The sequence below is a fragment of the Cinclus cinclus genome, chromosome 20 (assembly GCF_963662255.1).
Source record: "Cinclus cinclus chromosome 20, bCinCin1.1, whole genome shotgun sequence".
Taxonomy (NCBI): domain Eukaryota; kingdom Metazoa; phylum Chordata; class Aves; order Passeriformes; family Cinclidae; genus Cinclus; species Cinclus cinclus.
In genome coordinates this window covers 9,277,850-9,291,655 of record NC_085065.1, presented here as the reverse complement: position 1 = coordinate 9,291,655, position 13,806 = coordinate 9,277,850, and the positions used below count along the sequence as shown (strand labels likewise).

The following is a 13,806-nucleotide window of genomic DNA, read 5'->3' as shown; positions in this document are numbered from 1 at the left end:
GATGAGTGTCAGTGGTCAGGGGAGCTGCTTGGTGCCGATGGCGGAGGGAAACCTCTCCCGAGGGGACAGCCGGGACTCTGATTTAGGCGGGGAATGAAGACCCCCGTGGGGAGCTCCGGCCCAGGGCCCGGCGCGCATCTCGCTCAGAGCTGTTCCCGACGGGCCCGGGACTTCCTCGGGGAGCGGGTCGAGCTCTGGGAGAGACCCCGGCCAAGGGCCCAGCGACTCTGGTGTGGGGAGAGGCTGAATCCGGGGACAGGGCCGGCCGAGAGACCGGCGGTATCGGGACCCTGAGATGGGGCGGGGGCCGCGCCGGGTGCCGGCCGAGAAGAAAGGGGCAAGCGGAGGATAACGGGGCGAGGAGCGGTGCCGATGCCGGTGGTCGATGCCGGGTTCGGCGCCGCGTCCATGGCTCGCGGGGCCGCCCCGTCGCGGCGGCTCCCTCACGGCGGCGGCTCCCTCACGGCCGCGGCGGGCGCGCCCCCTGGCGGCGGCGGCGGGCGCGGCGGTCACGTGAGGCGCTCGGGGCCTGGTGCCGCTTCCCCCAGTCAGCGCGGAGCGGCCGAGGCGCAGGCGGGGAACAAGATGGCGGCCGGCGGCGATCCGGAGCGGGGCGCCGGCGATTCGCGTTGAGCCGCGGCCCGCTCGGCCCGGCCCCCCCCCCCCCGCCCCGGGCCCGCGCTCTCCGCGGGGCGCGGAGCTCGCCCGTAGCCGCCTGTCCGGACTCCGAGCGCCCTCCCGAGCCGCCCTTCCCCTCCCTTCCCCCTCGGCCAGCGCCCAGCGATGCGGGGCCGGCGCGGCAGGCCGCCCAAGCAGCAGCAGCCGGCGGCGGCCGCCGCTCCGGCGAGCGCCCCGGCCCCGGCGGGCCCCATCGGCGGGCTGCGCTCCCGGCAGCGCGGCAGCAGCCGCGGCAGGTGGGCGGCCGCGGCCCAGGCGGAGACGGCGGGGCCCAAGCAGAAGGGAGCCGGCGCTGCCCAGGCCTCGTCGCCCGCCGCCGCCTCGCCCAGGGGGGGCGGCAAGAGGAAGGCGGGCGGCGGCGGCGGCAGCACCCCCGGTGGGGGAGGCAGCGGCGGTAAGGGCAGGGGCAGGGCCGGGGCGGCAGGAGCAGGGGGAGGAGGAGGCGCAGGAGGCAGCTGCAACAGCCAAGGCAGGGCTGCCTCGTCCAGGAGGAGCATCAGCAAAGTGGTGTACGACGATCATGAGAGCGAAGAGGAGGAGGAGGAGAGCATGGTGTCCGAGGAGGAGGACGAGGGGGACCCCGAGGATAACCAGGACTCCGAGGAGGAGGAGGAGGAGGAGATAATGGAGGAGGAGGACGACGACGACTCTGACTACCCCGAAGAGATGGAGGATGAAGACGATGCCAGTTATTGCACTGAGAGCAGCTTCAGGAGCCACAGCACCTACAGCAGCACCCCAGGTAGAGAGTCCGTGGGCGAACTCAAACAAGTAGAGGGCACCCCACATGCTCCCTCTAGGTTGGCAAATACGGTCCGCACTCCTATGCGAGGATGTGAGGGATGCCCGCAAGCACTCCCGGGGAGAGGGGTATGCAAACAACCACTGGCAACCCCGGGGACGCGGGGAGCGTTGGAAGATGCTCACAAACGCATGCACGGAGAGGAGCAGGGAGGGCGGGCGGCACTCTCGGAAACAAGGGGATGCTTTGCAAATATTCGCGGGGAACCTGGTGGCCGCAGAAATGCGCGATCCAGCAGGACGTGTTGCAAACAATGTCAAAAGTGTCGTGAAGCATTCACTTTAAATTTAAAAACAAGGGAAACGAGAAGCATGCCATGCAGAGAGGTCTTTTCAATTAAATACAGCAAAGTCTGGCTTGTGCTTGCAAATACAACTTGATGTTGAAAGGAAAGGAAGCACATGTAAGTTGAAGTGGCTTGAAAAACCAAAAAACTATAAACACCGAGAATTTTCAGGCTCTTGAGATTAGAGGTATAACTGGATGCAGCATCTATTGGCTTTAAGACAAAAGTGGCTTTCCAAGGAGGGAAATGAGGTGCATTGTTCAAAATGGAGATTGCATTGTTATAGTTTGGGGAAAAGTGCACAGGGCCTCATTGCAAGGATATAAACCTAGTTTGAGTTCAACACAAAGATTACAAGGAGGAGGTTGTGTCAGAGGTCTTGCATTTAAATACTACGTTTATCTTAATATATGGCAACCTTTAAAACTCATATTTGGGTTAAAATTCATTAAACATAATTGTATTTTTTTTTAATTCTAGTGGAAAATTTGGTAAATTTTTAAGGCCTGCGTTTCTATTTGTCCTTAATTGGTTCATTCACCAAGCTTCAAAAATTCTTTTATTTCAACTTAAGCACTTTGGATTTATTTAAACTCATTCCAGAACTGAGTTCAAACTTAGACTGTTTTATTTTTTAAATTTCATTTTAATTTTATTTTTTTCTTTTATTTTTTTAAGTCTCTGAACCAGGAGAGTAGTTCACCTTATAGGAAACCTAGTATGATTTGGGCTACAGGATGGAAGACTGCTCTTGCTCCAGTATTTGGCCAGTTTGGAAAGGGGGAGGAACAGGTTGTTGGTGTGAATGCATTACATCTTAATTAAAATCTAAGGTAGTTCGGAGTAGTTAGCTGATGACTTTTTAAAAGGGGGAAGTACTGGCTACTAAATGTGTAATTTGTTTTTATTTTGGTGAGTTAGTGATATCAGCTCATTCTGTGACTTCATAATAGTCCTTTAAAAAGCTCTGTATGTTTGTCTATATATATTTTTTAACTTATATCCACATGCACCAGAATCTAAATGAATCAAAATAAGTACATACATTACTAAATTTATTTGGAGATATTTTTTAAAATATGTTAGTTTATCTGTTGTGGTATGTCCTGCAGTCAAATTGAAATTTTTTGAATAAAGATTGAGATCTGGCTTCACAGAAGGAAAAGAGCTCTAAAATACCCTACTGACTTTTAACTCTCCATTTTCTGCTTAGTTGTGATAACTTTCATTTTTATTACCTTTTTGTGAGTGTTTATGTCAGAGAAATAACATTTTTATGGTTTTAACTGGCTAGGTCAGGATAATATTTTTTACAGGACCATCCAGGTTTAAAATGAGCTCTCCAGAGAATGGGTGTATGCCATTTTTCAAATGTGCTATGTGTTTTGGCACATCAGAAGATAGCTCTGTGTACATTGTTGTGCAAGCATAGACAGGTTTTATGTGGTATTTAGGTGTATCAGAAACCATTTTGATAATTTATATGTTTATTTCTCACTTGGTCAGGATGACTTCAGTTAACTTTCTTAAGAGAAGTCTAGGTGGAAGTATTTTTATCCTTAGGTGCTTTTGCTCTGTACTGAGTTTTTGAGAGTTAAAACGTTTTTGTTGTTATTTTGGCAATTTACGGGTGGTTCTCATTAGTTCAGTGTTAGTCTAAAGGTCTCCCTCCCTGTTTCCCTCTCTCCCAGACACACTCTTGCCCTTGTGCAAAGAAAGTAAAACTTTCCATTCAGGCAGCTCAGTCCATGCCTCATCCTGGACAAACACCTGCTGTGGGAGTGTGGCTGAGCAGGGGTGGCACTGATGGAAATCTCAGTCTTGTCATAATCAGGAGATGCCGGGCATCAGAGCAGCGTGGATGGGCAAGGCAGGGTTTGTGTCTGGTCAGGATCTGTGTGTGTGACGGGGCCGGTGCAGAGAGGAGGTCAGAGCAGGGCAGGGGTGCAGAGCTGTGTCTCTGGTGTTCCTTCAGGGGCTCCAGAGCTGTTGGACTCGGCACACCCTGAGCCAGAGCTGGTCCTTAGCTGTGTTTAGATACCGGGGATTATTTCATATCCTTGTCTTGTAGCCAGGCACTGTAACACAGTGACAGAGTTCTTGTGCTGAGCTGGAGGGCTCCAAGGAGCGTCTCCTCCCTTGGCTTGAACTGGCTCCTGACAGAATTGTGCAGGTTTCTTACCAGAAGAGATGATGAAGAATCCTTCTCCCCTTACCTCCAACCACTTCCAGGATGTACTCTTAGGGGCTGAGGAGTGTTTCTGAGGGCAGGATGTTGAATAATTGCCATCCCAGTCGAACTCTCCTGCCAACCAAGCTTTTACACTTAAATCGCATCCCACTTAAATGGGGGATGGACTTGCTACAGTTTTTTCTGATTTACATTGAACAATGAATTAAAAGATCACAGAGCATTGTCTCTGGCCAAGAAAGCTTCAGGTTTTGTGCTCTGATGTGGAGCTTATGATTTATCTTGAAACTTAGATGTAGGAGTACATTCTATTATAATATGATAGTAAAATTAATATTATTATTATATAAAATAATATTGTTAAACTATTTAAAGAAGCAGAATCTTAGAAAACACAAAATGTCTTTCATATACCACTTAGTCATAGTACAGTAAAATCATACTGTGGTGAATAACAATTATTTCTTTTTATTCTTCTGGATGTACTTTTAATGGAGGGATTTTGTGTGTGTGTAATGTCCGTTCCCTCTGGTCCCTTTGCATCCCAGAAGGTGGATGAACTCTTGGGACAGGTATCCTGTATAACTTGTATCACTAAACATTTTTGCCATCCTCTGTCCAGGGTAAATTCTACTTGAGGCTTGTCACTGTTGCATTATAGTTACTAAGTATTTAATATGTCGCAGAATTTCAAGAGAATGGTTTAATCAGGATGTCTAGAAGTCTTTCATTTTTTTTTGATTTTTCTTCATCAGAAAACTAGTTTTAGAAAGAGTTATACATTTAGATTTCAGATGAGGTCATCATCAGTCTGTCAAACAAACAAATGCACAACACTGGAGTTGGGAGACAAAATATTTATCTTAAAATACATTGAATAATACTTTTAGTTGGATTTTGCTTGTGTGAGCATTTGCAGGGATTGACAGTTGCTTCTGTTAACCAGTTACTTCACAGTGTGCTTTTATCTTCAGAGTGAAAGAATTTAGCTGGGAACCAGGTGCTGCATTTGGTCTGTTTGTGTAGTAATTTTTAATCTGAACACATTTTTATGCTCTTGAAGAATTGTCTAAGTGGAGACACTGAGATATGACATTAAGATATGCATCCTTTTTTTTTTTTGCCCTGGGAAAAGATTTACCAGCCTCCCAAACATCTTACCTGGGGTACCCTCTTCTCTAAATTAAACCTCATATTCTCTTATTTTACCATTTAGTGATCTGCACTTTGATTTGTGCTCTAGAGGGAAAGATCACCACTTCGTCATGCCAGTCTTGAAAAATTATTCTTAACAAAGAAATTGTGTAGAAGGCCAAAGGAATAAATCTGGGGCTGATCCTGCTGCATTGACTTGTAAATTGGCATCTTGTCTGAAGAGAGGTTTGTCAGTCATCTCAGAAGCTCTGAGCAGCAAATAACTCACCTTTATTAAAGTATGTGTGTTGTAAAAGGTAGTGTGCTGCTGTTGACTTTATTGAGCAAACTTTTTTTGTACATCTGCAGTAAAATTCAGTAAGTGCTCATTGTGCTGCACAGAACAGGTGTAAAGCGAATCAATGTGGGTTTTGGTAGGTTGGGGCTGGCTCTCAGGGCTCACTAACTTCTGAAGTTAGTTGCAGCCTATCATGAGTGTGTCCCAAGAAATTGTCTGACTGTTCCTCAGAATCATTTTGTTTGTGCTACTTGTAGTTTTGTTGGGTTTTTTCCTTTTCCTGGGTTCTAGGCACAAAAAGATGGTGTCTCTGAGTCCTTCTCAGAGTGGTCTCACCTGCTGCTTGTCTTGCATTTGCATTTGTTATCCAAATGTTAAAGTGATTCCATACATCATGGGGGAGTTTGTATTCCTGGCTCCTTGAGGGAGTGCTGATGGCCATAATGTTGGGAAATTGAATTCTTAACATAAAATCAAGTCAAGAACCCTAGTTTGATCTAAAAGTGTACTGCTGACAGATATGCAAACTGAAAAAAGAAGTTTTACATTTTTAAAAGAACATAAAGACCTACTTTGATACAAGGAGAGGCAGGAGTCAAGCTTTACTTAGGAACACGTGTGAAAATTTGTGTGATGTGAGTGCACTCAGGACCTAGTCTAATAACCAGTGATTTTTTTTTCATTTGTGTTTCAACTTCCAAAGCTTTCTTGGTGCTTGGAATGTCTAATTTTTAATGTTTGTTTAGTTTTTAAGTTTTATTTATGGCTGATCTTTTCTCCAGACTAAATAAATAAATTTGGATTAGGTGTGATACTGCAGAGTAATATTCAAATTGGAGCTGCACCTACAAGTAGTTACAAATGCATCTTATGCTTTTAGAATTTTTTTCTGGAAGAGACTTTTTGACTTGTGAATATTAGAGACATGATTATCATGTTGACATTTTTAAAATGGAAAAAAGTGTTTTGTAAAAGTCAAAGCCTCTCATTTTAGCACATCCCAAGAAAAAAGTTTAGATTTTTCTATTTTGCACTGCTTTTCATAATATTTTCTTATTTTCTTAATTTTATTCATTTTACTGCTGTTTTTTTCTTTGGTGGAAGCTGATCAAATGTTCTCCCAAGAGGTTTACTTTTAATTAAAGAACCTGTTTGGATATTGCTGTGGCAAACATGCAGCTCTATCCAGTTTCTGCATTCTTCTGTGAGAGGAAAGAAAGAGCACACACACAAAAAAGGTTGTCTTACACATGTTCATCAACTGTTTCTAGTTTTGTCAGTGGTATCTAACAAAAGCTCATGCACTGCTGTACAGTCCCATTTGAAATGTGCAAAGCAATAATGTGGGGCAGTGAGTGTGTGTTTATTAAAACCAAACCAAAATAGGAGGGTCTCGGGGAATTTGAGGGCAGTCAAAAGGCAAAGTTTCCAGAAGGAAGGAAAATGTAGGAGAGGGCTTCTTCTCTGAGGAGTGCTCACGCTCCCAGCACATCGTATATAACTGCAGCTGGTCTTTATGGGGAGAGGTTTCTGCAGTGACTCTCAGTCTGGAAAACAAAACCAGTCCAGTTCTACTGTACTAAAGATGGACTTTGATGTAGGAGTGGTGTGGTTTGACTTGGCTTGTGGAGCTTGAAGCCAAAATTTAAATCTTTTTCTCTAGGGAGAAAATGGAATGTCTGTTCTGGGGTCAGTTAGTGGAGTGTGACTGGGGTGTGGTGGGGGTTTGTTCTGTATTTTCCCCCTTCCTGTGACAGGTTGCTGAAGTATCTGAAACTCCTTGGTCTCCTTTCTCTCCCCAATGCTCCTACCAAGCTTATCCTCTCCATGGCAACTGTAAGCAGGAGCTCTGAGCTGGAGAGCCCAAGTGCTGAGAAATTAGGAGGAAGGGAAAGTTCTTAGAGAAGTGAAATGACACCAGCTGTGAACTTTCAAATCAAGAGAGACTGGAACCAGTGTTTATTTTTTAGGTCAGACCTAAAATGCAGCCATCACTCTGTCCCTATTTAAACAAGACAGTGGTTCTGGCAGAATATTTGTTCTGTAGGACCTCCATCCACCAGTTCAGTACCTGAAATATATTGGGCTGAAAGGCTATGTTTGCTGGAGGGGAGGGATGCTTAACATCAGTGAGACAAGGCAAAACTGGATTTTTGTGATTTTTGTTAGCCTACATGTGTACGGTGATTTGAAGACAACTACAGCTGAAGAGCATGAAAGTCATATTTAGTTTTGATACAATCTTTCTGTATTCTGGACACTGATGTCTATAGCTAATTCAGATACTCTGTTTCTATAAACCAGCAGATATGTTAAAGATGGTTAAAATAGTTTTAAATTCTGTATTCTCCTGTGGTAAAGAGTAGATATGACTTTACCTTTTCTTCTTTCAGACTGTGAGTGGAAATGGAGACAAGGTTTTTGTGCTTTTGAGCTCTTTTTCATTTCTAAATTCTGAAAGGGTAGACATCTGAAACAAGTAGGTTGAGTAGATACAAATTTAAAAAAATAAAGCAATGGTTTGGGTTTTTAAAGTAAATTCTGGTTTTGGGTGTTCAGACTCTTACTTGAGTAACTTTGTTTTATTTCAAATATCACCAGTGTGTTTGCTTAAATATTTGCAATATGAATTTAGTTGATTATTCTCAGTGTAATTATCAGTATCTATAATTAAATGTGCAGTGGAAATAGAATTGTTTACTCTTTCATCTTAATTACAGGCAGCTCTTCAACTAGGGAATTCAAAATAGGGACAGGTAACCACTGCAGACTGCTTCAGCACTTGGGGAGAAACAACCAGTGAAGGACTTGCCATTTAAAAGAAGCTGGTGCTAGATAGAAATGTAGTGCTCAGACACTCCAGGGGATCTGGATCCTGTCAATATTCCAGCAGGAGACTATTTGCAAATCAATTTTTTTTCCACCAAGTAAAACTATGGAATTTGAGTGGTGCAGAAGTGGACATTTTGTGCCTTTGTACAGCCTCAAACTTGGAGGTGAAATTTGTTTCAGAGACTTAGTTAACCTGCAGAAACTGTCTCAGAAGTATCTAATTTGCATGTAATAAAACTTGAGTGTGTTTTGGGAAACTTCTGTGTGGGTAAATTGAGAGTAGATTTTGTGAATTTAGAGTAGTTACATGAAAATGCACTTGAAAGTCTGGTCAGTCAGGTGGTGTTCCTTAAAGGAGAAGTAACCTGCCAGTGTACCTCCTCTGCAATCCTCTTTATGATTTTGAGGTTAAACAAAATAGTATATACTGCAATTTCTGTTTGAAACAAAAATTCCCTGTGGGGGTCCAAATCCTTGACAAATGACAACACGTTAAAAAAAAAAAAAAAGGTTGTCAAATTCTAGTATTTCTAAAATAATTTAAAGTGTTTGAAGTGGCCAGAGTTCTTTGTTGGGCAGTGGGGTTTTTTTTTTGTCTGCCACTGAATGTCGAATTTAAATATTGGCCCACTTGCTTCATGAAAAAGAAGATTGTCCTTGAAAGTGAAGAGCTTGGAAAATTGTATATATTTATTGTAGGGAGACATTTTTCAACGTTTGAGGGATATTTTTTTGTGTGTGTTTGAGGCACACTTGGGTAAACATGGACTGTGATCTTCAAAAACCCTCACACAGGAGGTGGAAATGCTCCAAAGCAGTGTGAGCTGTGGGTTATCAGCACACTAAAAAAATCATCTGTGAAGAAAGGTTATCCACCCAACCAGTAAAATACCAACATTTCACCTCAAAAAAGAGACCTGTAGCACTTTAACATCATTATATCATATTCCATTGACCTGTACTTTTAATTTCAGTTGATCAGCTACTTGCAATGCTTCAAGATTTATGAGTGCCATAGCAGAGAATGTCCATCCTTTTCACTGGAGGTTATTAGAATGCTTGGGTTTGTTGACTTGGGCTTTTGAGTTGTTGGGTTTTTTTTAAAAGGTTTTTGAGTGTTTTCACAGTTGATGTATTGGCCAGTAATACATTTAAGCACAAATTGCTTGGAGTTTCTGAATTTCCAAATCACACTTTGTGACTCTCTTCTCAACTTCAAATTCTCTTCAACCCCAGTACAGAGAATAACAAATTGCAAGTGAAATTGGAAGGAAAAAAAGCCATTAAAAAAAGTACAGTTTCTTTCTAAAATATTCTGCATCTTTAAATTCTTTACTTTTTTAGCTCTGGAAACCCTTTTATATTTAATTGAGAATTGTTCAGAGCAGTTCAGTGTCCAAAAAGAGAAATTATTTGAGCTCTTGAGCTGTGATGTGGGGATTCCAGTGTGGATGGGGAGTGTTGAGGTGCATGATACTGTAATGTGCTGCAACAGTGAGGCCTAACACAAATGAAACACACATTTTATAATGCAGTCTGCTTTTCCTATCATGTTTTATTATTACTTTTGAAATTTCTGTTCTTTATACCAAAGCAAATGTGAAAATACATTAATTGATTTAAGTAGGAGATGGAATAGTGTGATTAATGCAGCCACAGGGTTGCATTATGCTTGCACCAAAGTACAATTCTTTATTATGCTGTTATGACACTTTGTATACTGATAACACCTTTCTTCTACATCTCTTAATTGTACCAATGTGCTTCCTTTGTAAGAGGAAGTGTTAGAGATTAACTTTTTCAGAACATATTAGGAATGCCTTGTTTTAAAGTTCTTTTTTTTATTCCCCTATTAATCTCATGCGACAAATATAAAAGTGGCTTAAAGTTGCACCAGTAGTTGTTTAGATTATGTTTTAGGAAACTTTGTTTTGCTGAAGGGTTGTAAAGCACTGGAACAAGCTGCTCAGGAGGCTGGTGTAGGTCACCCCCCTGGAGGTGTTCTGAAATGTGTGCATGTGGCACTTGAGGACATGGTGGTGGGGGCGAGATGGTTTGGCTTGGTCTTGAAGATGTTTCCAACCTTAATGATTCTATGATTCCATACCATGATTATCTCATGTGAAAGAGACATCAGTGAAGTTGATATTTGGAGTCCTTTTTTTCCGGCAGTGGTCCTTCACTCTGGTCCTTCACTTACCTTTATCTAAAATTACTAGGGGGATTTGTCACTTCTCATTAATTCAGGTAAAGCAGGGTTAACGTCCTTGCTGCTCTTTCTTGAAGCTATTTTATGGCTTTCCTGTGTGACAGACACATTTTTCTACTGCAGAAAGAATCCTGGTTGATAGCTCTGCTGACTTTTGTGATACTTGGACTCTGTGAGGGCCATCAGTGATTTCAGAATACCTGTTCTGTGGTGGTAGTGGTGGTGGTGTCTTGCATGGCCAGCTAGGACTGCAATGCTGAAGGAAGCTTCAGGACCCCAGAGCAGTTTCTTGTGTATGCCTTCTTTTGCTTTGGGGTCTTTTAATTAAACCAGCTGTGCCTTATGCATATATGATTTTGGATCACAGTGATAGAAAAGTTGAGTTTCATCTAGAGAACACTTGCTTTGTGCCTGACTGTGGAACTCCTTTTTCTTTGTGTGTTTGCCATGATTAAACATTTTCCACTGATTAGTGCAGAGGCGTGCTGGAAGACAGTCATAGAAGCATTCCTTCATTTTCCACAGTCAGAACTCAAACTTCACGAAACTTGGAAAGTTAGTTTTATCCACAGATGAGGTTGACCTGTTACTTCTGTAATGGAAGCATCCTGTCGTTCATCTTCTATATTGTTTGAGTGTGTAATTTGTTGTATAAGATTTCATTCTTTAACATTGGAAAGGGAGAGATGTGTTTGGTGCCTTCTTGCCATACCAGTCTAAATGTTGATTTATTTTTCTGGAATCATTTGTTGTGCATCAAGTTGTTTCTTAGAGGTAGCTTTTCTTTCTGGTATTTTTTTTCCCCTTTTCAATTATTGCATTAATGTTTTAATGATGATGTTTCACATTCAGCAGGATCTGCCTTAGCAGCTTTTCCCCACATTTAGACTTATTTTCTGTATTTCTGGGAGCATCAAAGGGAGTAGGGTGGGCTGAACAAATGCCACAGAAAACCATTTCCATTTAATGGTAACATTCAAGCTTACTGGAGCTCACTTTATCTCTTAATTTCCTTGAGCCAGTTTTTGGGGAGGTCTGTTATGTGCAGAATGTGGTTAAGAAATTACAAGCGTGAATCTTAAAATTCCAGACTATCAGTTGTGTCACTCTTCAGTGTCAGAACACCCAAAGATTAATACATGTCCCGTTTTAATGAAGTGTGTATGGGAAGTGACTGCTATGGATAGCTTCAGTTTTTCTTTGGGTTTTCTCTGTGCATGAAATGCATCCTGCTGACACTTGTCTATGGACAGTGGATAATTTTGAAATTTAGTTGCTGACCAGAATGTTAGCATGCTAGTAAGAGGACCTAAAACCAGTTTTCATCTTAGTTCTTGGATTAAACCTAAATGATGGTTTATGAGATTTTCTCAGCTTGTTTTTTTTCTATAAAGGGAAATAAGTTTAATGGATCAATCTAAAACTTTTAACTGATAGCTGAGAAGTAGTTGCATGTAGCTGATTATTTTGATAGAAGATTAAAATATTTTATCTGTCAGGTAGTGTCATTTACAAAAGCATTCCTCTTCTGCTTTTCCTTCTACTTGGCATCAAGGATAGTGGAATCCAAGAAGAGGAAGGGTAGCATCATATCTGAATTGGCATCTGAGACTGAATTAATTATACTCAGTGTCTTCTTTTAGATAGTAAAACAGCTCTTTAGATTTACTTTTGTTGATAAACTTCATCCTTCCACAATTTTGCCTCCTCATTCTGTGGATGAGCTCCTGTTTTATTGAAGCAGGAGGGTGGGTTGTTTGTTTTGAGAAATTGAGAATTGAAATATTTTCATGAAACATCACATTTACCTTCTGGTTTTGGTTTGTAGGTAGTCAGGAGAAATATTCTAGTTAGAAGGCATTGGGCAACATGTTTTAAGTTCTCTTTTGTATTTTGATTTGGTTGAAATTTATGTCCTAAGACATCTGCTTGAAATGAGCTTTCCTGGATGCCCTTGTTGGATAGGAGAATAACTTGTATTCATTTAATACAAAATATCTGTTTGGAGCTTGATGTTTCTGTTTTAAACTAGACATATTTAATAAAAATGAGGAAAAATTATTATTTTTGCTACAGGAAATGTCTTTCTTTTTAAATAGTTTAAACAATTACATTTCTAGATTTGATTTTAAAGCTTCAGTAGATGTATATTGTGTGGGAAATGCAATTCCTGTATATGTCTATAGCAAAACTTCAGATATCTTGTGTTTTATTTTCATACTGTTAGTTAAAGTGTAAGATGATTAGCTGAGTTAACACATTTATGTAACTGTGAAGCTTGTGAAGCCTTAATTTGCATAAGTTCAGAATGCTAACACGGTGATTGATGACAGATGTTTAAACACGTTGACCTGTGAACAGCAAAATTCTTACTGTTGTTTTTTATTCCAGGTAGGAGAAGACAAAGAGCACATCGTCCTCGTTCTCCAATATTGGAAGAAAAAGATATCCCACCTTTGGAGTTTCCTAAATCCTCAGAGGACTTAATGGTGCCTAGTGAGCATATAATGAATGTTATTGCCATCTATGAGGTACTAAGGAACTTTGGCACTGTTTTGCGCCTCTCTCCTTTTCGTTTTGAGGACTTCTGTGCTGCTCTGGTAAGTCAAGAGCAGTGCACACTTATGGCAGAGATGCATATAGTGCTGTTAAAAGCAGTTTTACGTGAAGAAGACACTTCAAATACTACCTTTGGACCTGCTGACCTCAAAGATAGCGTTAATTCCACTTTGTATTTCATAGATGGAATGACGTGGCCAGAGGTTCTGCGGGTATATTGTGAGAGTGACAAGGAATACCATCATGTTCTTCCTTACCAAGAGACAGAGGACTATCCTTATGGACCAGTAGAGAATAAAATCAAAGTTCTGCAGTTCTTAGTGGATCAGTTTCTTACCACAAACATTGCACGTGAGGAGTTAATGTCAGAAGGTGTTATTCAGTATGATGATCATTGTAGGGTTTGTCACAAACTTGGGGATTTGCTTTGCTGTGAGACTTGCTCGGCTGTGTACCACTTGGAGTGTGTGAAACCCCCTCTGGAGGAGGTGCCTGAAGACGAGTGGCAGTGCGAGGTCTGCGTGGCACATAAGGTGCCTGGAGTGACTGACTGTGTGGCTGAAATCCAAAAAAACAAACCGTACATCCGACACGAACCCATTGGATACGACAGGCATAGGCGGAAATACTGGTTCCTGAACAGGAGAATTATCATGTAAGTGACCTAATCATTGCATAATTTCTGGACAATGCTATTGTGGTTTTAATACATCATGGAAATTGCTGTTGTCATCTTAAAATTATTCTTTCTTTAGATAAGACCATTGCTTGCTGTTTTGTAAAAAGATTACTAAAGACCATGTAAATAATCCATATT

General features: G+C 41.9%; 1 protein-coding gene across 1 annotated transcript in view; it reads left to right on the top strand.

Annotated features, from left to right (window-relative positions):
• Positions 1-783: 783 nt before the first annotated feature.
• BPTF (bromodomain PHD finger transcription factor) overlaps positions 784-13,806 on the top strand; it is a 52,439-nt gene continuing 39,416 nt past the window's right edge. The window contains exons 1-2 of the mRNA XM_062506107.1: positions 784-1,420; positions 12,822-13,644. Coding sequence (XP_062362091.1) covers positions 784-1,420; positions 12,822-13,644 — 1,460 coding nt within the window. The remainder of the gene's footprint in view (positions 1,421-12,821; positions 13,645-13,806) is intronic.